Source organism: Asparagus officinalis, chromosome 9, assembly GCF_001876935.1.
Source record: "Asparagus officinalis chromosome 9, Aspof.V1, whole genome shotgun sequence".
In the NCBI taxonomy this organism is placed as follows: domain Eukaryota; kingdom Viridiplantae; phylum Streptophyta; class Magnoliopsida; order Asparagales; family Asparagaceae; genus Asparagus; species Asparagus officinalis.
The window spans coordinates 2,415,867-2,443,150 of NC_033802.1; the positions used below are offsets into that span (position 1 = coordinate 2,415,867).

Here is a 27,284-nt window from a genome sequence, read left to right on the forward strand (position 1 = left end):
CACATCATAGAACCTTTAATAATATCAGAAATATTTTCCACGCCCTCACCCTGAAAATCAAATTGAACCATCTTATTTCCAATGGTTTTATGGTCTAAGTTTGTATATATACTGATTCATTAATTTATGAGATTTAAGAGGCCAGTTCAAGATTCTACAAATCTCTCCCTGTAAATCTTAAATTATTGGAGGGACACGTGTCTTCACATGTTTCTTCTCACTTGATGTTGGACGTATTCTGAAGTAGACGCCCATTGTTTAATTCTAGTTGGTGTTTGCGACACGATGGTTATCTTTTGGATTTATATGCTCGTACATGTTATATCATAGTTTTTATTATCATCTTCTCCAATAAATTATGTACACCTTTGAGCATCTCCAATGGTGGCACTATTTTTGAGGTTACCAAATCTTGCCAAAGCATCACAAATATTAATCTTTTATTTTCTCTCTCATCCACATCATTTTTGTCAACTTTTATAGTTTTATTCAAAAAATGGTCCGGTAGTTGGCAACTCCAAAGGTTGCCTACATGATCTCACATATTACTTTTTATATATTATTTTTTTAATTATAAAAATTGGAAAAAAGGGTTGGAGCGGTTGCTAAATTTTGACAACTTTACTTGGCTCCATTGCTCCTCCAATGATTAGCAACACATGGAGCTCTGACACGAACAGATGAGCACTCCCCTTGGCAACGGCTGCTGGAGATGCTCTTATGATATAGAGGACGCTTTAACATGTTACATGCGCGCATTTGTCTTCAGTGGAATCCAGAATCCAGCTTGCCATGTTTATGGGAAAGATTTCTAAAGTTTGCCTACAATATCTAAACTCTAAACTAGAAATTTTTATTGGCAAACTTGTCGTTGTCACGCGTATATGCGTATAAGCTCGAAGATTTTTATTGTTCACCAGGATATCCCATTTGAAGATGCTGGATTCTCCAATCCAGTTATCAAGCATCCCCTAATAATTGAAGCATTGAGAAATTGCATCTTGTTCTTTGTAACTTTGTTTTCCCTTCTTTACTGATTTTTGTTCCGTGAGAAAACCTTAACCCATCGCTCATGAAGCTCTATACAAAACACCAATACTGTATTCAAACAGGAGCCAAATCACAAGTAATATAAGATACAATCGTTATAAACAAACACACAAAAGAGCCATATAAAGGGCTCTTATTAAGGATAATTAATATGCACCCTCTTAATTAATTAATTAATTAATAATTCAAAAGAGGTGGTGGTGCTTCTTGCCGCCCTCGGCCTTCTCCTCCTTCTTGGCCTCCTTCTTCTCGTGTTTCTCATGGACCGCGACCTCCTCTTCAATCTTGTGCTTGTGAGCGTGCTCTGGGTCCTTCTTTGACTCATGCTTCTCATACTGAAAATTAATAAATCGGAATCATCAATTAAATCCCAAGGGAGACATTACTTGCTATTTTAAATGAAATTCAACATCATTCCTAGAAAAAAAAAAATTCCCCCGGTCCAGCACGATGCTTGACCCACGACAAGATTACAAGTAACAGTATTAGGGAATGATGGATATGAGGCGATGACTCATTTTGCTAATAGAATGGTGAGGTCCACACCTTTTGACATGACTTGTAAGGTGGTCCTGACCTTAATGATGGATATGTAGGGACTGTTTTGATAAGATTTGTATTTTATAACTTACGAGCGACACGGTTATAAATCAACGGTCAGGATTAAAAGGAGCGTACCAGAGCGAAGGCTCCAGCAGTAACAGCACCCATCTCTCCGAGATGCTCCTTGTGCTTGTGATGCTTCAGCTCTTCAGCTGGAGTCCCCTCCTGGTGGTGGTGGAACAGGTGGTGGTGTTCTTTCTCCTCAGCCATTGGATCAAAAAATGAAGTGCTGATGATGAGACTTGTCGCTTGTCAATTTTTTGCTGGTGATGGTTTGATTTTGTTGAGGATTTGGCGGGGTATTTATAGGGACTGATGGGGGTTGAACGCGGTGACGATACCGCGTGGTTTAGGTCCAGCGAAGCAAAAGATGGGCGGGGGAGTTTTGATTGGAGGATGAATGTGACTTCATTGTTGATAATGAACGTGATTAGTGGCTTAATTGATTACACGTCCGTCCTTTAACGGGAATATTTGTAGGATCCTTGTGATTTTTTTTAGACTTTTATTATTTGGTCATTTACAACGGAGTAAAGAGGATTAGAAGTAGGCCTTAAAAACCTTTTGAGAAGTGATTTAAGAATGTAATAGAATAGAATTGAATGGAAGAATATGATTTATGTTGTTGATCCTAAAAATTTGGATCATCACCCTTTTCGACAGTCACGATTATTTTTTATGTGATGTAATATTTTGTATTACATGCACTTGTGTTGTATTTGATCTCAGTCATCCGAGAAACAAAAAAGAGAACAGAGATGGCTCGGGTTGGCAAAATTGACTCATATGGCGGTAATAGCCGTATATCAAAATCAAAATTCCATTCGACAGACCGGAGAAAAGTTCGTTCAAAATCGTGGAACCCATTAGAAGGAGGCGCATGTTTAAGGACTACAACAGGTAAAAGTTGTATAGTTGCTATGTTTTTGTTGGGGAATGTGGAACTGTAGAAATCAGCTTATTTTCAGAGACGTCCCTGCTAACCCCATCCTCATAGCTGCTAACATTGCTAGATGTGACTGGTTTTGGACAGGGGCAGAAGAGGAGAGAGTGGCGAAACGCACTCGTAGGGCTGCCCATAACTTGAAGCTGCAGGACCTAGTCAAGTCGAACATCGCTGGTGATTGCGATGACAACTTCTCCGAGGCTCTCTGACTTGGAAGGTTTCTTCTCCAAGTTGTCGTTCCAGTTCTTATTTCTATTCTCGCCGTCGATGCGACTTACTCTCCCGTCAGTAAGCTGCTTAATGCCAGTTTTTAGAAAGACTTCGTGTTTGTAGCTTTTGTGATTTCAGAACTCTCAGTAGTGTGAGTTGTTAGAAAGTGTGCTTTTTCTTTTGTTTTTGGGTCTTTGTTGAAGGATCTTAGTAAAGTGAGTTTGGTAGGTGACGACAAGGTCCGCTCCTTACCAGCCTCCTCTTTACTTAGATCCTTTCCATAGGCCATCTGTGAGTTTTTATCTTCTTGTCATCTCTATTTAGTTCCTATGCTTTTATATATATATATATATGAACATGGTACCTCACCTTGTTTTTCAGTTCAAAAAAAAAAAGTTGTATAGTTTTTAAAAATTCTTCTTAAAAATCAAAGTTGGAATATGGACCGGTAAATGACAGGCGATAGGATTAGGATCCCAATTGCCTATTTCATTAGGAAACTAAACCCGTTTACAGCCTATAATTGAAACTTCCTTTGTCGAGTCCCCAGGATTTGGGGATTGATAGAAACATCATGTTGAACGGCGTTAGGAAGCGATGATATCATTGCTTCTAGACTTATGCTATTTTCATTTTCAAATGGTGGGCCCAACCTCTATCCATTTCCCACCACGGGTGATGAGAAAATGACCCAATTGGGGGCCTACCGTGTTCCTCGCAAAGCTTGGTGACTAGAAATAACAACATTACTCCATTTATACAGGGAAAATTTGCAAATCAGATCTATTTTGCTATATATTTAACAAAATAGACCTCTTAACAGGCTAAAAAGGGATCTATTTTGCTAAATATTTAGCAAAACGGTCTGTTTTACTAAATATTTAGCAAAATAGGTCTATTTTGTAAAAATTTTCTTTATATGGTGGTGGTTATGTTGATTCTTCTCATCCTAAATTATACAAACCGCACGAATTATGATGCGACAATTGGTGAGGTAGTGGGTGATAGACAATTTGCATCCTTTTTAATTTTTCTTTAGCACGCGGGAGATCATTTTCTAATTCACAATCATTAATTTGTATATATATATGTAGAAAAGTCGTGATTATCACGGATATAATCTTTTTCTTCGTGATCGCTATGTTTCATTCAAGGCAAAATTTAACTGCACATGACATGGTGAATGATTTTGATTGAAAAATAAAATTCTGCCATCTGTCCATGCATTAGAAGTGTTAATTTTGTGCAGGTTAGTTTTTTTTTCTTTAAAATATCGAGTGACTACTCTCCGTGTTATATTAATAGGATTTTAACGAAACAAATCTTAAAGAATATCGTAAGTAGGAAAAACTACTAACAATAGAATTTGCAGCTGAACGGAACAGATGAGGAAAAACTACTAACAATAGAATTTGGGTCCCCGTAGCAGCACTCATTCTCAAAAAAAAATGATTTAAGGACCTAAAATATGAGATCAAGAGAGGGGACAGGTGAGGTGTCCCCTCCCTACTCATTATGCAATAGGGAGGGGACACCTCACATGTCCCCTCCTTTTGTCTCATATTTTGGATCCCCGTAGCAGTACTCATTCTCAAAGGAAAATGTTTTAAGGACCCAAAATATGGGACCAAGGGAGGGGACAGGTGAGGTGTCCCCTCCCTATTGCATAATGAGTTGGCATGACCAACTCATTATGCAATAGGGAGGGGACTCCTCACCTGTCACCTTCATTGGTCTCATATTTTAGGTCCCCGTAACAGCACTCATTCTCAAATACTGTTTGGGAACATAGAACCTAGACCTCCATCTTGATCAATAGAAAATTAATTTGTTGCAAGATAACATTAGTGTTTTTTTTTTTTTTTTGGGCGCGTTCTTGATTTCAATCTCTACATCGTGATTAATGGGGCCCGCATTAATGGAGACTGGTGGTTGGGTTTATCCAACAACCGTTAGTTTATTAGGGTAGTTGAGATATTTACATGAAACGCCTCATCACGTCGGCAAGCATAATCCAATGAAGGATATACACGGTCTGTTAACTGTCTATTATTGTGGAGCCCTTTCTGGTCATCTGCGGCTGCTGCTCATGCTACGACGCTTGTGTAATCAATAAACCTGGCTTAGTAAACAAATTACTTTAGGGTTAATTGCCTTTTTGTAGGGGTAACAAACTGAAGAACCATAGTAAATCTTTTTCAGGAAGTCTACCTCATTATGTGACAAAGTATTGAAATCAATATCATTTCTTGAATGAGAGATTAATGCATGTGTCCACATTAACTGAAAACTTGAGATCCTTAACCTCGAAGGAAAGCCTTCCTCAGATAAGTTTATTTTTCTCTGATCAAACTACATTTTCAAAAGTTGTAGTCTAGATACTATGCTAAACCTCAAAATTTTGATTCATTGGAAGCCAAAGATAATTTATAGAAAAATAGTTATATCTAATCTCCAAGGGTTTCAAATGATGATGACATTTCGGCGACCAACATACCGTGCCAATAAAGTTATTTTCCACATAATAATTCGATGGATAATGCCCCCCTTTTCTCTTCTAAGTATCTAATTTCCTTTTAACACCCCCCACCCCACAAAAATAAAAAACCATCAGTAGAAGATTCTATAATGATGGTTTCCTGACATCATTATCATGTAATCAGTTGGTAATGAGGAACTGATGTATTAAATCAAGGATAATAAAGGTCAAGATCCTATTAGGACTATGAACTAATTGATGCTGGTAAATAACTGATACAAAATCTATAACCACCCACCGTAATTTAGTATTTACTAAGCATGGAGGGTAAAGGCCATTAAATTAACATGGTCTAAACAAACCAAGTAAAAAACATTTAAAAGTGACTACATTAGCTAAAAAACAAAGGAGGACAACTAGTCCCCAGTTAACCCATCATAGGGATACCATGGGCTAATACAATGGACATGGGTTACCATAAGCAAACTAATCACAATTAGAAAAAAAATATATATATAATAAAGTCCCATGACAAGGATAAAAACACAATGGCACTTTTACATGATATCATGAAATAATTTCCCAACTCTATGAACCAAATAACTCTCCTGTCCCCAGCAGATTGTTGCTAGATACTTACCATAAGCCAGGCAACAAACAGCTACCTGTTCGAGTGTCCTATACTCTTCAATGCATGTCTCAGTCTCGAACTTGTATTCATCGCACAAACAAAATTCTGCAGCATTTCTCCAGTCCTCAGTAACTTGACATGTATTTTCAAGTCCCAGCCAACTGAAGTCAACTGGGCTCTTAACATTCTCCAAGTAATATAAACCTCGAACCAAGTACAGCCATGACCATGTCAATTTCTTCGAGATGCATTCTAAGAACCTCAAAGATGTCTCCTTGCATTTATAAGCTTCTCTCGGGAACTCGGGATGTGAATATAACTTGAACTTAGTTTTGCAAGAAATTCTAAGAAAGTCGATTATAGATTCTCCGGCACTTACCCATAAGACTGCGGAGTTTGCCAACAATGATGATTCAGACATGAACAGATGATGGGTTGCACCTGCAAGCAGCAAAGAATAACCTACAGAAGCTCTGTGCACATTAGAAGCCCTGGATTTGCTCTGTTTGTTGGAATCTGTAGCTAGCAAATTAGTTGATAAAACTTTGCAAGCAGATGAAAGTGCAATATAAGCATTGAGGGAGAGATAGTGAAGAGGGTGAAGCCTGAAATTTGTTTTGGAAGGTTCTTGGATTGGTGAACCTTCCAGGATTCCACAAAGCATGTTCTCGAGCTTTTTACAGCATGCTTCAGGATTTCCATCAGACATGTATTCAGCAATAGTCTGGTCTAAAAATTCAGCGAGATCATCACAATCTGCTTCTTTGGAGTTGTCATGATTGGTAACCAAGCTCCAAGCATCACTCTGAAAGAGGTTGCATGCTGTATTAAAACCTAGCACTTCAACTTGTGAAATTTAGTGCAGAATGAAGAGAGGACAGTAAATCTTAGTTCTTGTATTAATATTGGTCAAGATAAAAGCGCAAGGCATCCAAACATCCTCAAAGTCTACAAATAAACCTCTTCGTCCTTCATGATGAATGATTAACATCATTCCTAAGAAATGAATTGGCTACTAATGCAGATTACAGCCTTTCTTATAAGTTTTGGAAGCTACATTTCCATACATTAGTTCTCATCTCGCTAATTTTTTAGACTCTAGTAAGCTTTTTATTACTTCATAGAAACCATCCCTTCTCTTGTCTTTCAGCCAAACAACATCCTCAACAAATAGAGCTTGCCACATTGTTAAAACAAATCCCCAGAAAGACACAAATAGTTAAGCACTAAATTCGTACACTATGCACCTGAAAGATGTAGATTACACAAGCTCTAATACAATAATGTGCGCAGCTAACTAATCACATGTAGCGCTAATGCGCTGTGAAGAAGAAAAAGTGAACCAAACAATTCATATATTTAAAAGATTTGCTCTTTACAAGCGCTGCATTCATAAATTGAATACCCTTAAATTGTAGATTTTCGTAGATGCAAAGTGGCGATTAAAATTTCTATGGAAAGACCTCCACATAAGGATGGTAGCTTTGGTGAAGAATTTGACAAGTTTGACAAATAACTGTAAGAGAATATCAACTGCTTTATGGAGCTCTCATGAATTTTAGTCATATTTTATGGTTGATCCCACTTTGATGGGGGAAAAAATTACAATGACCATCCTGATAATGATGACAACCAATGTTGAAAAGGTTAACAGAACACACAATGTGCTGCTTAGTAGCTGACCCCATTTTTTAATGGGAAAAACTCCAATGACCATCATGACCATGAAAACAAAATGAATGTTAAAAGAAGTTGATTTATTACTTTCAAAATGGAGTCCACATACATCTCCGGCAACGCACTACACCGCTCACAACAGCAGACGAATCGATACTTAGACCATAAATCACAGTGTCTCATTTCCTAAAGAAACAAATATCTGCTGGTTAGACAATGGTGATAATGGAACATTAAGAATTGTCAAATACAGCTGCTTGGCAAACTAAAAGTTTTCAACTAGAGAAGTGTTATTCTTCCATTAATCAATAGCACTGTACCTTAGGCTGCAATAGGTCTGTGTATGCAATGCAAACTTCCTCGCCCTTCTTAATCGGCTTAATACTACGTGCTACAACTCTCGGGCCATATTTAGTTAAGCCTGGAACTGAAAACAGGAATGAGGATAATAACTAAAGCATTAATAGAGATAACAGAATATTATAAAGAATACAATATTTTAACATAGAAACAATTAAACTTCACCCTTCATCAGGCTGCTTCCACCATTTACCCATGCCTTCCACTGCAAGCAATTTAAACCCCATACTGTCACTGTAAGTGAAATATGTGCGTCACGTACATATACAACACATCTAAAGATTTGTCAAACTATACAGCCTTCGGATGCTTTCTGGAGTTGAATAAGCGTAAGATTTAACATAACTACCATGAACTAGTATGATTTTGCACACTAGTACCATATTATTAAAGAAATTGCCACAAACTTTCAAATTTAGTATGTGTATTGTGTACATCAAAATTTACGATTTTCATAGGCTATAATCAACGAATTTTGTTAATTTTTGTTCATTCTGAACGAATGTATATAATTTGTGTACACCAAAATTCATAATTTTCATAGGCTATACCCCCACAAATCATGTCAATTTTGGTTCATTTTAAAAAAAAAAAGTAAATCTCACAGGTGTACATCAAATTTTGCAATTTTAATGAAATGTAACCCACAATTTTTAACAATTTTGATTCATTTTGAACAAATATAAATTAACAATACATAAAAATTCGTGATTTTCACAAGTTCACAAGCTATAACCCACGAGTTCTGTAAATTTTGATTCCTTTTGAATGAAAGTAAATTTGGTACGAGTATATCAAAATTTGTGATTTTCATAGGCTATAACTCATGATTTTGACAATTTTGGTTAGTTCTGAACGAATGTAAATAAGTTACGCGTGCATAAACATTTACAATGTTTAAGATCTATAATCCACAAATTTTGTAAATTTTGATTACTTTCAAACAAGAGTAATTTAGTATGTGTACATCAAACTTTATGATTTTCAAGAGCTATAACCTATGAATTTTGTCAATATTGGTTCATTTTGTACGAAAGTGAATTTAATATGCGTACATCAAAATGCGATTTTCATGGACTATAACCCATGATTTCGATAATTTTGGTTTTGAACAAATGTAAATAAATTATGTGTACATAAAAATTCACAATTTTAAGATCTATAACCAACGAATTTTGTCAATTTTGATTCGTTTTCAACATACATCAAAATTTACGATTTTATGGGTTAATAACCTACCAATTTTTTCAATTTTAGTTCATTTTGAACAATAGTAAATATATTATGTGGGCATCAAAATTTGTGGTTTTCATGGGTTATAACCTACGAATTTTGTCAATATTGCTACGTGTTGAATGAAAGTAAATTTATTTTGTGTACATCAAAATCTATTCATGGGCTTTTCATGCGCTATTACCACGATTTTCAATAATTTTGGTTTGTTTTGAATGAATGTGAATAAATTATGTGTACATAAAAATTAGCAATTTTTAAGATCTATAACCTATGAATTTTGTCAAATGTGGTTCATTTTGAACGAAAGCAAATTTAGTATACATACATCAGAATTTACAATTTTCAAAGATTATAACCTATGGATTTTATCAATTTTGATCTATTTCGAGTGAAAGTAAATTTATATGTGTACATCAAAATTTGCGATTTTCATGGGTTAGAGCCCACAATTTTTTACATTTATGGTTCATTTTGACCAAACGTAAATAAATTATGTGAACATCAAAATTCTTGATTTTAAAAGCTATAACCCCAAAATTTCGACAATTTTTGTTCGCTTCGAGTTGATGTAAATTTATTACGTGCACTACAAAATATTTGCGATTTTCATGAGATATTGCCCACAACTTTTGAAGTTTTAGACCCTTTTAAATGAATGTAAATAAATTACGTGTATATCAAAATTTGTAATTTTCATAAGCTATATAATCCATGATTTTTGTCAATTTTAGCTTACTCCGAACGAATGTAAAGAAATTATATGTACACCAAATTCGCGGTTTTCATTATCTATAACCCATAAATTTCCCCAATTTTGCTTCGTTTTGAACAAAAGTAAATTTAGTATCTATATATCAAAATTTACGATTTTCAAGGGTTATAACCTACAAATTCTGTCAATTTTGATTTATTTTGAAAGAAAATAAATTTATTATTAGTATATCAAAATTTGTGATTTTCATGAGCTATAACCCACAAATTTTGTCAATTTTGGTTTGTTTTATACGAAAGTAAACTTAGTACATGTATATCAAAATTTGCCATTTTCATGAGCTTATAACCCACGAATTTTGGTACATTTAAAACAAAAGAAAATTAGTATGTGTATATCAAAATTCACGATTTTTATGGGCTATAACTCGTAGTTTTTGTCATTTATGGTTCATTTTTAACAAATGCAAATAAATTATGTATAAATGAAAATTCTTGAATTCCATAAGCTATGACCCGCAATTTTCGTCAATTTTTGTTTGTTTCAAATTAATGTAAAACCATGAATTTTTAAGATCTATAACGCAAGATTTTTTAAGACCTATAAACCAACAATTTTGTCAATTTTGGTTCGTGTTAAATGAAAATAATTTTAGTATGTGTGCATCAAAATTTGCAATTTTTATGGGTTATAACCTACCAATTTTTGTCAATTTGATAAATTTATTGTGTACAAAATTTGTGATTTTTATGGGCCATTTTTTGTTCATTTCGAATTAATATAAAATTATTATATTTACTATAAAATTTGTGATTTTCATAAGCTACCCACAATTTTTGACAATTTTGGTTTCTTTTAAACAATTGTAAATAAATTATGTGCATCAAAATTTGTGATTTTCATAATTATAACTGACGATTTTTTATCAATTTTGGTTTATTTTGAATAAATGAAAATAAATTGTGTACGCCAAAATTCGTAATTTTCATGAAACCACAAAAATGAAAATAAATTGTGTACACCAAAATTTGTAATTTTCATGAACCTACAAATTTTAGTAATTGTCGTGTGTTTTTTTGAATGTAAGTAAATTTAGTATGGGTACATCAAAGTTGGTTATTTTCATAGGCTATAACCCACAAATTTTGTCAATTTTAATTCGTTTCGAATGAAACTATATTTAATATGTTTACATCAAAATTTACGATTTCATGGGTTATAACCCGCGATTTTTGATAATTTTGGTTCATTTTGAACTATCTTACATAGGTATTTACACGTGTTCTTCCCGTACAAGACACTTCTTGGACACTCCTTAAATATATGCATATATTTATTTAGACCTGTATTCAATTATACAATGCATGTTTAATTTAAAACATTGGTCAAACACATCTTGGATATATATATATCCACACTTCACATCCATTTTAACTTGGATAAGGATAGATTTGTTTCAGCCTTAAGAACTACTATTTACAAGGGTTATTTACATATATAGCTCAGAACTATAATTAAATCCGATGAGTTTTAGCTGTTTTCCTATTCTTGTCCTGCACCTGCACCCGCACCCGCACTCGTACTGGCGCAACTTAGGTTTTTAACGAATGAAAATAAATCATATGTACATCAAAACTCACGATTTTCATAAGCTATAACCCATAATTTTTGTTCATTTTTTTAAATGAATGCAAATAAATTATGTGTACACAAAAATTCATGATTTTTGTGGGCTATTATAGACTTTTAATAATTTTGTTTGTTTTGAACAACTAAAAATAAATTACATGCACATCAAAACGCGAATTTTGTAAAATATACCCACAATTTTGTTCAATTTTGGTTAGTTTCGAACAAAAGTAAATGTGTATATTAAAATTTGCGATTTTCATGAGCTACCAACAATTTTTGTTAGTTTTGGTTAGTTTTTGAACGAGAGAAATTTATTATGCATACATAATTTGTGACTTTCATGGGCTATAACCAAAGATTTTTGACAATTTTAGTTAATTTTGAACAAATGTTTATAAATCGTGTGTACACTAAAATTCATGCTTTTCATGGGCTATAACTTACGATCTTTGTCAATTTTGGTTTGTGTCAAACGAACATAAATAAATCATGTGTACACCTAAATTTGCGATTTTCATGAATTATTGTCAATTTTGGTTCATTTTGAACAAAAGCAAATTTAGCATGTATACATCACAATTTGTGATTTTCATGAGCTATAAACCAGGATTTGAGATTTTAATAGTTATAAGTCACAAATTCATGGGTTATAGCCTATGAAAATAACTCACAAATTTAGCATGTAAACAAATTAAGTGTACACCAAATATTTAAGATTTTAATAGTCATAACTCACAAATTTTGTCCACTTTGGTTTATTTCGAACGCATGAAAATTTAGTATGTGTACACCAAAAATTATTATTTTCACGGGTTATAATTCACGAATTTTAACAATTATGGTTCATTTTGAAAGAATGTAAATATATTATGTGTACACCTTTCAACTTTTATAAACTATAACCCACGATTTATGTCAATTTTCATTTATTTTGAAAAAATATAAGTAAATTATGTGCACACAAAGATTCACGATTTTCATGACGTATAACTCACGAATTTTGTCAATTTTGGTTCATTTTTAAATAAAAATAAATTTCGTATATATACATCAAAATTTGTGATGATAATTTTGGTTCATTTTGAACGAATGTATATATATTATTAATTATTTGTATATCAAAATTCGTGATTTTCATAAACTCTTAACCCACAATTTTTGCCAATTTTAGTCCAATTTCAATAGAAGTAAATTTATTCTATGCAAATCAAAATCAACGATTTTCATAAACCCGAGATTTTTGACAATTTTGGATTGCTTTGAACAAATATAAATAAATTATGTGCACACCAAAATTTGGGATTTTCATGAGATATAATTCATAATTTTTATAAAATTTAATTTGTTTTGCACGAGTGTGAATTTCTTATGTTTACTTTAAACATTTGCAATTTGCATGGCCTATAGCCCAAAACTTTTAGCAATTTTGATTCCTTTTGAATGAATGTAAATAAATTATGAATGCACCGCAATCCGCAATTTTCATGAGCTATATAACCCTACACAAAAGTACATTTATTATGTGTACACTAGAATTTGTGATTTTTTATAAGCTATAAACCACAATTTTTTCAAACAAATGTAAATAAGTTATCATAAAAAATCTTTTAGATTTCATGAGCTATAACCCTAATGTTCATCAATTTTTATTCATCTCAAATTAATGTAAATTTATTGTGTACTACAAAATTTGCTATTTCCATTAGCTGTAACTAAAGATTTTTATCAATTTTAGTTCGTTTTGGACAAAAATAAATAAATTATGTTTACATCAAAATTTGTCATTTTCGTAAAGTTATAACCTACGATTTTTGTCAATTGTGATTTTTTTCAAACGAATATAAATAAATTATGTGTACACCAAGATTCAATATTTTCATTAGCTATAACCCACGAATTTTGTTAACTTTAGTTCATTTGAATGAAAGTAAATTTAGCATTTGTACATCAAAATTAACCATTTTCACAAGCTATATAACCCTAGAATTTTAACAATTGTGGCTCATGTTGAATGAATATAAATAATTTTTGTACACCAAATTTTGAGAATTTCATGAGCTATAACCCACGAATTTTTTTAATTTTGGTTCATTTTGAATGAAAGTGAATTTTGTATATCTACATCGAATCTTGCTATTTCCATTGGCTATAACTCACGATCTTTATCAATTTTAGTTCGTTCTGGACGAATATAAATAAATTGTGTTTACATCGAAATTTGTGATTTTTATATGTTATAACCTACGATTTTAGTCAATTTTGATTTGTTTAAAAACGAACATAAATAAATTATGTGTACACCAAGATTTAATATTTTCATCAATCATAACCCACGAATTTTATCAATTTTAGTTTATTTTGAATAAAAATAAATTTAGCATGTGCAGTGTTCTGAAAAGCTGCTAGGCGGATGCCTAGCCGTAGGCAGATACATGCCCGCTTAATTTTGATCGAAGCGACCTGTCTAGTGAGCTACTCCGCCTAGGCGCCTCCTAGGGCTAAACGAGCCGCCTAGCTTTTAAAATAAAAAAATTTAAACCATTATCCGGCCCAAACCCATTACCCATTACCCATAACCCAAACCTAATCCTATCTCTCTGTCTCTTTTCCCACTTCTGAAAGCACCTCCTCAGACGCTCTCTCAAACTCCCGACTCTCCCCACCCCCCCCCTCCTCTTCTTGGCTCGCGCGCTCCGGTCGTCAGTTGCTACCCACTTCTCCCACGCGCCAGCCGCCTCCACTCTCGCTTCTCCGACCGCCAGCCAGCAATCTCCTCAAAGCCACCTCTCTCGCCGCACAGCTACCTTCTCTCCCCCCGCTAGCCGCCCCGCCGCTAGCCGCCTCCTCTCCCGATTTTCCCACCTCCAGCCGCCTCCCCTCCTAATTCTCTCGCCTCTTCTTTTTGAAGGTAACAATTTCATCTTTTTTCACTATACAATTTAGTAAATAGTTAATATTGTTTAATTTAGTTTAATTCCTTAGTCTAATTTAGTTAATTAATTAATCTTGTTCAATTTAATTCATTGTTTCTAATTTTAGTTTAATCTTGTTCAATTTTAGTTTTAATTTATTCACTATTTAACTTCAATTTAGTTAATTTTAGTTAATCTATGTAATTAATAATCAAGATTAAAATCTTGTTCAGTTTAGACTATTCGTGTTTCTCTTTTTGAGCATTAGACTTTTGAGTTTTGCGATACTATTTACTATTGTAATGACTTGTTATGTTGAATATTTCTCGGTAGTTGGTTATTATTTTGGCTATTTAGTATTTATTATGCATGGTTGATTATGGATCTAAGCTTGCTAGGCCCCGGCTTAACCGTCTAGTCTGTCTAGCACCTTCTGTAAAATTTAAACATGTGTACATAAAAATTTACTATTTTCATAAGTTATATATATAGCCCACGAATTTTAACAATTTTGGCTCATGTTGAGTGAATGTAAATAATTTGTGTACACCAAAATTTGAGAATTTTATGAGCTATAACACACGAATTTTTCAATTTTGGTTTGTTTTGAAAGAAAAGTGAATTTTGTATGTGTACATCAGATTTTGCGGATTTCATAGGTTGTAACTAACGAATTTTGTCAATTTTGGTTCATTTTGAACAAATATAAACAAATTAAATTTATATAAAAATTCACGATTTTCATGAGCTATAATACACGAATTTTGTCAAGTTTGGTTCCTATTGAACGAAAGTAAATTTAGTATGTGTATATCAAATTTTATTTTCATGGGCTACCCATGATTTTTGACAATTTTAACGTTTTGAACAAATACAAATAAATTACATGTACATAAATATTCGTGTTAAGATGTATAAACCATAAATTTTGTCAATTATGGTTTGTTTTGAACGAGTAAATTTAGTACGTGTACAACAAAATTTGCAATTTCATGGGCTATAACATATGTTTTTTGACAATTATGGTTTATTTTGAACGAATGTAAACCTTTTACGTGCAAATAAAAATTTGTTCATAAGCTATAACCCACAGTTTTTATCAATTTTGAACCATTTAGAATGAATATAAATAATCATGTGTACACTCGATTTGCTATTTTAATGAGCTATAATCCATAAATTTTGCCAATTTTGGTTCATTTTTTAACAATAGTAAATTTAATATTTGCACATCAAAATATGCAATTTTCATTTTGAACGAATTTTGTTAATTTTGGTTCACTTTGAACAAATGTAAGCAAATTAAGTGTACACCATAATTCGCGATTTTCATGAGCAATAACCCATGAAAATTTTCAATTTTAGTTTATTTTAGAAGTAAATTTAGTGTGTACATTAAAATTTGCGAATTTCATATGCTATAACCCAAGAATTTTGCCATTTTTAGTTTATTGTGAAAGAAAGTAAATTTATAACGTGTAAATCAAAATTTGCGATTTCAGGGACCATGACTCGTGATTTTTGACATTTTTGTGTCATTTTTAATTAAATGTAAATGTGTAAATTAAAATTCTTGATCTTCATGAGCTATAACCCTTAATTTTTAACAAATTTTGTTTGTTTTGAATTTTATAAATTTATTGCGTATTACAAAATTTATAATTTTTATAAGCTAAAACCCACGAATTTTAACAATTTTGATTCATTTAGAACGAATGTAAATAAATTGTCTAAATTAAACTTTGCTACTTTCATAAGTCAAAGCCCACGAACTTTGTCAATTTTGATTTGCTTAGAAAGAATGTAAAAAAATTACGTATACACCAAAATTTGCGATTTTCATGAGCTATAACCCCAGGAATTTTGTCAATTTTGATTTGTTTTGAACGAAAGCGAATTTAGTGTGTACATCAAAATTCACGATTTTTATAGGCTATGACCCATGATTTTTTACATATATTATTAATTTTGAACAAATGTACATAAATTGTGTACATCAACAAAACTCTCGAATTATATGAGCTATAACCTCCAATTTTCGTCAAATTTTGTTCATTTTTAATTAATGTAAGTTTATTATGTGAACTAAAAATTTGCAATTTCCATAAGCTGTAGCCCATGATATTTGACGATTTACGTTCATTTTGACTGAATGTAAATAATGTGTACATCAAAACTTTAAATATTCGTGAACTATAACCCATGGTTTTTTACTCTTTTTGATCTTTGACTATTTTGTTTTGGTTTGAATGAATGTAAATAAGTGACAAGCACATAAACTTCGTGATTTTTAAGATCTAAACCCACAAAATTTGCTAATTTTGGTTTGCGTTGAAAGAAAGTAAATTTAACATGAGTACATTAAAATTTGCAATTTTCATGTGTTATAACTTATGAATTTTAACAATTTTGGTTTGTTTTTAACAAAGAAATTTATTATGTGAACATCAAAATTTTCAATTTTCAAAGGCTAAGACTCACGTTTTTTTATGGTTTATGAATGAGTGAAAATAAATAATGCGTACATCAAAATTCTTGATTTCCATGAGCTATAACCACCATTTTTCGTCAACTTTTTTTTGTTTTGAATTAAAATAAATTAATTATATGTACTATAAATTTTGTATTTTCCATGAACCCACGATTTTTGACAACTTTAGTTCATTTTGAACAAATGTAAATAAATTCTACGTGCATCAAAATTTTTTATTTTCATAAGCTATAACAAATAATTTTTTATCAATTTGGGTTTATTTTGAATGAAAATAAATAAATTATGTATACACCAAAAATTTGTAATTTTCATGAGCTATAACCCATAAATTTTGTCGATTTTTGTTCATTTTACAATAAAGTAAATTGTAATTTTCATAGGCTACCCACAAATCTTGTCAATTTTAATTTATATTGAATGAAACCAAATTTATTTTGTATATCAAAATTTACGATTTTTATATTTTTTGTAATTTTTAAAATTTATGGTTCATTTATGTGAAAGTAAATAAATTATGAAGGCATCAAAATTCTTGATTTTCATAAGCTATGACCCCCAACTTTTGTCATTTTCTATTAATTTCTAATTAATTTATATTCATTGTATACTATAAAATTTGTAATTTTTATGAGCTATAATCCGTGATTTTTATTACTTTTATTTTATTTTGAATGAAAGTAAATTTTAATTTGTGTACATCAAAATTTTTGATTTTCATAGGCTATAACCATGAATTCGGTCAATTTTGATTCATTTTGAAAAAATGTAAATAAATTTGTGTAAACTAAAATTCGTGATTTTCATGAGTTATAATCCACGAATTTCATCAATTTTAGCTTGATTTGAATGGAACTAAATTTAGTATTTGTACATCAAAATTTACGACTTTCATGGGTTATAAGTCACAAATTTATCAATTTTGGTTTGTTTTGAACGTAAGTAAATTTATTATGTGTACATAAAAATTTGCTACTTTCATGGGTTATAACTCATAAATTTTATCTTTTTGATTCTTTTTGAACGTATGTAAATTTATTGTGTACATTAAAATCTGTAACTTTCCTAGGCTATAACTCACGATTTTTGAAATTTATGGTTCATTCTAAACGAATATAAATAAACTATATGTATATCAAAATTTTTGGTTTTCTTGAGCTATAACCCCCTTTTCGTCAATTTTTGGTCGTTTTGAATTAATGTAAATTTATTGTGTACTATAAAACTTGAGATTTTCATGAGCAACAACCCATGCTTTTTGACAGTTTTGGTTTATTTTGAAAGAATGTAATAATTTACATGCACATCAAAAATTGCGACTTTTATAAGCTATAAACCACTATTTTTATCAATTTTGAATTGTTTAGAACAAATGTAAATAAACGTCGTGTACAATAAAATTTGCAATTTAAATGAGCTATCACCCACAAATTTTGTCAATTATTGCTCATTTTGACCAGAAGTAAATTTAGCAAATTTAGCATGTGTACATCAAAATTTATAACTTTATGGACCGTAACTCATGAATTTGGTCAATTTTGGTTCGTTTTAACAAATGTAACTATATTATGTGCACCACAATTTGCAATTTTGATGAACTATATAACCCACAAATTTTCTCAATTTTGGTTCGTTTTGAACGAAAGTAAATTTAGCATATGTATATTAAAATTTGCGAATTTCATGAACTATAACACAAGAATTTTGTTGATTTTAGTTTGTTCTAAAAGAAAGTAAATTTATTACGTGTACATCAAAATTTGCAACTTTCATTGGCAATAACTCGGTTTTTTAAATTTATGGTTCATTTTGAAAGAATATAAATAAATTATGTGGATACCAAAATTTTTGGTTTCCTTGAGCTATAACCCCTAATTTTTATCAATTTTTATTTGTTTAGAATTAATGTAAATTTATTGTGTACTATAAAGTTTGTCATTTTCATGAGTTACAACTCATAATTTTTAGCAATTTTAGTTCATTTTGAATGAATGTAATTATGTAAATAATCTACGAGCACATATTTGAATTTTTATAAGTTATAACCTACGATTTTTATCAATTTTAGATCGGTTAGAACAAATGTAAATAAATTATGTGTGAACTGTGCACCAAAATTTACGATTTTAATGAGCTATAACTCACAAATTTTGTCAATTTATCAATTTTGGTTCATTTTGAATGAAAATAAATTTAGTAAATGTATGTTTAAATTAAAATTTGTGAATTTCACAGGTTGTGACCTAAGAATTTTGTCAATTTTAGTTTGTTTTGAAAGAAAGTAAATGTATTACGTGTACATCAAAATTTATGATTTTCATGGACCATGACTCAAACATTTATGTTCCATAGTTAACGAATGCAAATATATTATATGTACATTAAACTTCTTGATTTTCATGAGCTATAACCCCTAATTTTTATTAAATTTTATTTGTTTTAAATTAATATAAATTTATTATGTGTAAAAAGAAATTTACGATTTTCATGAGTTAAAACCCATGAATTTAGACAACTTTGATTCTTTTTGACTGAATGAAATAAATTGTGAACATCAAAGTTTCTGATTTTCATGAGCTAAAACCTATGAATTTTGTCAATTTTGATTCGCTTTGAACAAATATAATAAATTGTGTACACCAAGATTCATGATTTTCATTAGCTATAACCTATGAATTTTAAATTTTGGTTTGTTTTAAACGAAAGCAAATATAGTATGTATACATCAAAATTCACGATTTTAATAGGCTATAACTTACGATTTTTGACATTTATTATTTATTTTGAACAAATAAAATTGTGTACATCAAAACTCTTAAATTTTATGAGCTATAACCTCCAATTTTTCGTCAATTTTTGTTCATTTTGAATTGATGTAAATTTATAGTATGTAAATTTATTATGTGTTACAATATTTGAGATTTCTATGAGCTATATAACCTATGGATTGTCAGTTATGGTTCATTTTGGACTAAAGTATATTTAGTATGTGTACATCAAAATTTTCAATGTTAATGGGATATACTCCACGACTTTTGACAATTTTGGTTCGTTTTAAACAAATATACACAAATTAAATTTATTAAAAAAATCGTGATTTCCAAGAGCTATAACTTATGAATTTTGTCAATTTAGGCTTGTTATGAATGAAAGTAAATTTAGCATGTGTATATCAAAATTTGTAATTTTCATGGGCTATATAACCCATGATTTTTGACAATATTGGTTCGTTTTGAATGAATATAATTAAATTGTGTACATAAAAATTTGCAATTCTTAAGATATATAATCCACAAATTTTGTCAATTTTGGTTAGTTTTGAATGAGTAAATTTAGTATGTATTACATCAAAATTTCTAATTTCATGGATAATAACCTATGAATTTTGTCAATTATGGTTCGTTTTAACTAAAAGTAAATTTATTGTATACATCAAAATTTATGATTTTCATAAGCTATTACCCATAGTTATTTACATTTACAATTAATTTTAAATGAATGAAAAATTCTTGATTTTCATGAGCTATAATCCTCAATTTTCGTCAATATTTGTTTGTTTCAAATTAATGTAAATTTATCATGTGTACTACAAGATTTGCAATTCTTATGATTTTTGAAAATTTTAGTTCCTTTTGAACAAGTGTAAATAAATTACGTATATCAAAATTTGAGATTTCCATAAGCTATAACTCATGATTTTTATCAATTTTGTTTTATTTCAGACGAATATAAGTAAATTATGTGCACACCAAAATTTGTAATATTCATGACTCTCTCAATTTTGGTTCATTTTGAACAAAACCAAATTTAGTGTACATCAAAATTTGTGATTTTTAAGGGTTATAACCTACGAAATTTGTCAATTTTGATTTTTTAAACAAAATAAATTATTGTGTACATTAAAATTTGTAATTTTCATGAGCTACAACCAATAAATTTTGCTTCATTTTATACAAAAGTAAACTTAGTATGTGTAAATAAAAATTTGTCACTTTCATGAGCTATAATCCATAAATTTTTTCAATTTTGGTTCATTTTGAACAAAAACAAATTTAGTATGTATACATCAAAATTCGCAGTTTTCATGACTAAAACCCACTATTTTTAATATTTATGGTTCATTATGAACAAATGTACATAAATTATGTATACATCAAAATTCTTGAATTTCATGAGCTATAATCCCCAATTTTCGTTAATTTTTATTCGCTTTGAATTAATGTAAATTTATTATGTGTACTACAAGATTAGCGATTTTCCGAGCTACAACCCATGATCTCTAATAATTCCGGTTTGTTTAAACTATAAATTATGTATACATCAAAACTTATGATTTTCATAAGCTGTAACCCACTTATGTTTAAATGAATGTTTAAATGAACGTAATTTACATGTGTACATTAAAAATCACGATTTCATGGATTGTAACCCATAATTTTTTATATTTATGGCTTATTTTGAACAAACATAAATAAATTGTGTACATAAAAATTCTTGAATTTTATGAGCAATAACCCCCAATTTTCGTCAATTTTTGTTCGTTTGAATTAATGTAGATTCATTATGTGTACTACAAAATTTGTGATTTACATAAGCTACAACCCACGATTTTTGATAATTTATTTTATTTTGAACGAATAAAAATAAATTATGTGTACATCAAAACATTCAATTTTCGTAAGCTATAACCCATGATTTTTAACAATTTTTATTTGATTTTAACGAATGTAAATAAATCATGTGTACATAAAAAATTTGTGATTTTTAAAATCTATAATCCACGAATTTTGTCAATTGTGGTTCATATTGTAGGAAAGCAAATTTAGTATGTGTACATCAAAATTTAAAATTTTCATGGGTTATATAACCTATGAATTTTTGTCAATTTTGGTTCATTTTGACAAAAATAAATTTATTATGTGTACATCAAAATTTTTAATTTTCAATAGCTATAACCTACGATTTTACATTTATGGTTCATTTTGAACGAATATAAATAAATAATGTGTACATCAAAATTCTTGATTTCATGAGCTATAACCCTTATTTTTCATCAACTTTTGTTTGTTTTGAATTAATATAAATTAATTATGTGTACTACAAATTTTGTGATAATCATTAGCTATATAACCCATAATTTTTGACAATTGGGTTCCTTTGAGTGTATGTAAACAAAATTCCCTATAAATCAAAATTAACGATTTTCATAAGCTATAACCAATGATTTTATCAATTTTAGTTTATTTCGAATGAATGTAAAATAAATTATGTGCACACCAAAATTCACAATTTTCATGAGCTATAACCCATGACTTTTTTCAATTTTGGTTCATTTTGAACGAAAGAAAATTTAGTATGTGTGCATTAAAATGTGCAATCTTCATAACCCACAAATTTTGTCAATTTTGATTTTTTTTAATGAAAATAAATTTATTGTGTACATCAAAATTGTCACTTTTTTGTACTGTAATTCACAACTTTTGAAATTTATGGTTCATTTTGAATGAATGTAGATAGATTATGAGTATATCAAAATTCTTAATTTTCATAAGCCATAACTTTCAATGTTTGTTATTTTTTATCAATTTCAAATTAATGTAAATTTATGGTGGACTAAAAATTTTGTAATTTTCATGAGCTACCCACGATTTTTAGCAATTTTGTTTTTATTTTAAATGAAAGAATTTAATTTGCGTACATCAAACTATGTGATTTTCATGGGCTATAACCTGTGAAATTTAGTTTATTTCGAACAAATGTAAATAAATTATGTGTAAACTGAAATTTAAGATTTCATGAGCCATACAAACGAATTCTGTCAATTCTGGTTCGTTTTAACATAAGTAAATTTATCGTGTTACATCAAAATTTGCAATTTCCATAGGCTATATCCTACGATTTTTTTTAAATTTATTGTTCATTTTTCAACAAATATAAATAAATTGTGTACATCAAAATTCTTAATTTATTGAGCTATACTTCCTAAGTTTTATCAATTTTATTAGGTTCAAATCAATGTAAACTTATTATGTGAACTACAAAGTTTGCGATTTTTATAAGCTATTACCCACATATTTTTTTCAATTTCGGATCATTTAGAACGAACTTAAATAAATTATGTACACCAATATTTGCAATTTTTATGAGCTATAACCCACGAATTTTACCGATTTTATTCATTTTGAATGAAAGTAAATTTCATATGTGTGCATCAAAATTTGCAACTTTCATGGACTATAACTCACGAATTTTGTCAAATTTGGTTTATTCTGAACAAATGTAAATAAAATGTGCATAACATAATTCACGATTATCATGAGCTATAAACCCACGAATTTGTTCAACTTTGGTTCATTTTGAACGAAAGTAAATTTAGTGTGCACACTTAAATTCACATATAATCCAAGATTTTGTCAATTTTAGTTTGCTTTGAAAGAAAGTAAATTTATTATTTACACATCAAAATTTGTGATTTTCATGGATCATAACTCACGATTTTAGACATTTATGTTTATTTTTAATCAATGTAAATAAATTATGTGTACATCAAAATTCTTGATTTTAATGAGCTATAACCCATAATTTTTGTCAATTTTTGTTTGTTTCGATTAATATAAATTTATTATGTAAAATACAAAATTTGTAATTTTTATGAGTTAAAACCCACGACTTTTAAAAAATTTGTTCGTTTTGAACGAATGTAAATAAATTACATGTACATGAAAATTTGCAATTTTCATAAGCTAAAAACCCACGAATTTTGTCAATTTTGGTTTGCTTTTAACGAATGTAAATAAATTGTGTACACCAAAAGTTGCGATTTTCATGAACTATAGCCCAAAAATTTTATAAATTTTGGCTCGTTTTGAACAAAAGCAAATTTAATGCGTACATTAAAATTCACAATTTTCATCGGCTATACCCCACGATTTTTGACAGTTTGGTTCATTTTGAACAAATGTAAATAAATTACGTGTACATGAAAAGTCGTTATTTTCATAAGCTATAACCCGATTTTTATCAATTTTGGTTCATTTTAAACAATAGTAAATTTATTGTGTACACCAAAATTCATGATTTTCATGGACCAACAAATTTTCACAATTTTGATTCGTTTTGAACGATTGTAAATAAATTATGTGTACATCAAAATTTGCGATATTCATGAGCTATAACTAATTTTTTCATTAACTTTCGTTCATTTTGAACGAATGTAAATTTATTATGTGTACATCAAACTTTGTAATTTTCACAAGCTATAACCCACCATTTTTGTTGATTTTGGTTTGTTTTAAACAAATGTATGTGTGTAGACAGTCAAAAATATTAGATCGTCCATTAGGCAACTCAATAGTAATATGGGGCCTACCAAGTGCAAAATGGTCATTTAACTAACCCAACTCATCAAGAATCATGAGTCCCTAATTGACTAATGACAATTTACAAAAGTCCTAAGTCGAGATGGAATGAGAATCAACCTCAAAATCCGCTCAAGTAGTCAACTTGTGTAAATTGAGGCAAGTTGCGCTAACCTCGCGCTAGTACGTGAGGGTTATGGCCTCACTCCATTGCGCAAGGATATGCCCTCGCTTCAGTAAGCAGAGCTATAGCCTCATGCCAGGGGCTATAGCCTCAGCCCAATGCAAGGGGATAATGCTAAGTAGTGTACTATTCCACATAGCGTGCCCATTCCACTATAAAATGAACGATCTTCTGACGACCACTACCCTACAAAACAGCTGCAGCAGAAGATCATGGGCCAGCAAAAAAAGACAAAATTCTAACAACTGTTAGATTTGGTGTTGTGTGCGCACAACTGAAGTGCATGGAGCTAATGTGGCCCCAACAATTCCAAACGTGCGGGGCTAATATGCTGATATATTGCCCTGCGCGAATTGTAGTGCCTGTTAAAGTACTATACAAACTGATGATTAGTACAATGTACACTGCAGAAATGGCAGAAACAGCTACAGTTGCATCAGAATTACCCTCGTGCAAGGCAGATCCTACCCGCTATAAATAGAGCACCTTTGTCAACAAGAAAAATGCTTCACTTGGCTCCAATTTTGCTCCACTTTGGCTCGATTTTCAAGGCTCAGGATTTGCAAATTTTCACCTCTCTTCGAGTTCTTGGCAGGCTTTTGGAGTGATTTCTTTGCCTCCTTAGCTGCTGAGATTAGAGCTCCGCTTACGCCTTTACTATCTCCTTAGTGAGACCGATTTTACTCCTCGGTGAGATTCATCATCTCCCTTGGAAAACCCACTATCTCCTTGAAAAGATAGATATTATAGTCTCAAGGGTTTCGAATCGCTCATAGACTCTACTTTCTCCTTCATGCGAGAGATCTTATTATATTTCTCTTAAAAGGGATCTGATCACCCTTGAGAAAAATAACAACTTAGTTCCTTCAACTCAAGGCTGTCAACTCTAGCCCTCGATGACAAGTTTCACACCACCATAACTAACCCTCTATGCTTGTATCATCAATGGAAAGCAAGCTTCAGTCCATCAGCACACCAACAAGATCCTACTAAACAAAAAAAATTAAGTGGCCCTTCGCTTTGGTAGTCTTATCTAGAAGATCATCATGTCTCTCTACAAAAACGAGAGAAAAGAACTAGCACGCCTAGTGCAACATTGTTTCTCAAACTAAAGACAACGTCGTGCCGCAACACAAGGTGGAGGCCCTAGTGTCTGCAGTGGAGAGCTTAGCCAAATTTGAGAACTTTTTGAGCTGAAATTGCCCTAACTCAGACACGAAAATGTTGAAAAGTGTCAACAGCCTCCGTTTTCCTAAGGTTAAAGAAGAAGCCATGTGCGAGGCTACTGCACCAAGCAAACAACAAATGCACCAAGCAAACAACAAACCATGCACGCGCCTGCTACCCCACGCAAACAACAAGCCAGAGGCACTATTACAGCCATCAAGCAACAAGATTATGCTTGCTATCAAACTTTTATCAGTCTTGAATAAAGTGATTTCTGTAGCTAGCTAGTGTAACAACTACTTACAAACAATGATCATATTTTAAACCCACAAAAGTCAAATTTTCTTCTACTTTATATGCATCCATGACTAACTGAAATTTTCAACATGCATGATCTATTTCATGATGTGCATCCATGATAAAATTCTCAACATGTATGATTAGACTCACCAAATCGGTTGCTTCTCCATTACTCGCAGGCGAAACCCTAAACGAGCCCGAACCGCAAGAATCCAACCTCGACGAACCAACTTCGAACCGATAACACGCGTTCGGCGAGCAGCTGTGATTGAACCAAGAGAACCACGGCCCATAGACCCCAATCCCCAGCGCCGACCCCTCTCGCTAACCTGCACCTCCAGCGGCGTCTCGTTAGCACAGCCCACAGAACCTCCTCTCCTCCTCCCCTCCCCCTCCTCTCCCTCGCTCTCCTCATCACCGCCGCCCCTTCTCGGATCCTCGGACTCCATATCGGATTCCGGATCCGAGAACCGGCCTCGAGGTTCTCGACGACAGCCCGCGATCCGACGCGGCGGGCCGGGCCAGGGTTTGGCGGAGGCGGAGTGCGGCGCGGAGGTCGGCGGAGTCGTCGGAGTGACACGTTGAGGGGCGCGATGCGAGGAGGCACTCCGGTAGGAGTGGTGGAGGGGCGAGGTCGGAGTGGATGGCACGTGAGGGAGCAGTAGGAGAGGAGTGGCACGTGGGGCAGGAGAAAGCGGGGGTGGTTTGGGAATCGGGAGCAAGCAGGAGGAGGCAGTGGGAGGAGAGAAGGCGGTCGTGGAGGGCGGCGGGAGCGGGGGGTCGAGGGGATCAGGTCTTGGGCCGTCGGCGTGTCGTCGCGGGCTCGCATCTCCATTTCTCTAGCTTGGGGGGTTTCGGCCTCTATCTATCGAGCAGGCCTTGGGATATTGTTTCACCCACTTCTCTCTTATGCCCTGTTTGGATGGAGGGTAGAGAGGGGGAGGGGAAGAGAAATGAGGCTTTCACCTTGTTTGGGAGTTTTTTTTAAGGAGGGTAGAGAGTAGGAAGGAATGGGAAAGGAGGGTAAAATTGCTTGGTTTTCTTCCCCCCCGATTTGGGCGGTAGAGGAGGGTAAAGGAGGGTAAAGGGGTGTAATGACATTCTTACCTCATCAAAACAAATAAAAGGACTGATGTGTTATTAGTATAAAGTCATTTATGTAAATTTACATATATTTACTTCCTTTCACCTTCATTCACCTTACTCAACTCCCAAACAACAAATTACAATTCTCTTCCCTTCCCTTCCCTTCCCGTTGTTTACCTTTCCTTTCCTTCCCAAACACACCATTAAGTACCCTAACTTGTATCTATAGCAAACAGATACCCCGAAAAAT

General features: G+C 31.9%; 2 protein-coding genes and 1 long non-coding RNA gene across 5 annotated transcripts in view; 1 reads left to right on the forward strand and 2 right to left on the reverse strand.

Annotated features, from left to right (window-relative positions):
- LOC109823994 overlaps positions 1 to 2,936 on the forward strand; it is an 18,892-nt gene extending 15,956 nt beyond the window's left edge. Inside the window, exons 4-5 of the long non-coding RNA XR_002242521.1 lie at positions 2,383 to 2,553; positions 2,687 to 2,936. This is a non-coding gene — a long non-coding RNA (uncharacterized LOC109823994). The remainder of the gene's footprint in view (positions 1 to 2,382; positions 2,554 to 2,686) is intronic.
- LOC109823993 (abscisic stress-ripening protein 2-like) lies at positions 1,002 to 1,951 on the reverse strand. Its single transcript, XM_020390481.1, has 2 exons — positions 1,729 to 1,951; positions 1,002 to 1,385 (listed from the first exon to the last, which is right to left on the reverse strand). Exons 1-2 carry the CDS (start codon positions 1,861 to 1,863, stop codon positions 1,236 to 1,238), a joined length of 285 nt encoding a protein of 94 aa, XP_020246070.1. The 5' UTR covers positions 1,864 to 1,951; the 3' UTR covers positions 1,002 to 1,235.
- LOC109824428 (protein SET DOMAIN GROUP 41) lies at positions 5,771 to 26,861 on the reverse strand. Of its 3 annotated transcripts, none has more exons than XM_020391024.1 (5): positions 26,099 to 26,859; positions 8,122 to 8,161; positions 7,917 to 8,023; positions 7,684 to 7,782; positions 5,771 to 6,724 (listed from the first exon to the last, which is right to left on the reverse strand). In XM_020391024.1, the coding sequence occupies exons 2-5, from the start codon at positions 8,126 to 8,128 to the stop codon at positions 5,846 to 5,848; spliced, it is 1,092 nt and encodes a 363-aa protein (XP_020246613.1). In that variant the 5' UTR covers positions 8,129 to 8,161; positions 26,099 to 26,859; the 3' UTR covers positions 5,771 to 5,845. The 3 variants fall into 3 exon arrangements, with proteins under 3 accessions (XP_020246613.1, XP_020246612.1, XP_020246614.1); XM_020391023.1 differs by having other exon boundaries at positions 8,122 to 8,190; XM_020391025.1 differs by lacking the exon at positions 8,122 to 8,161 and having other exon boundaries at positions 26,099 to 26,861.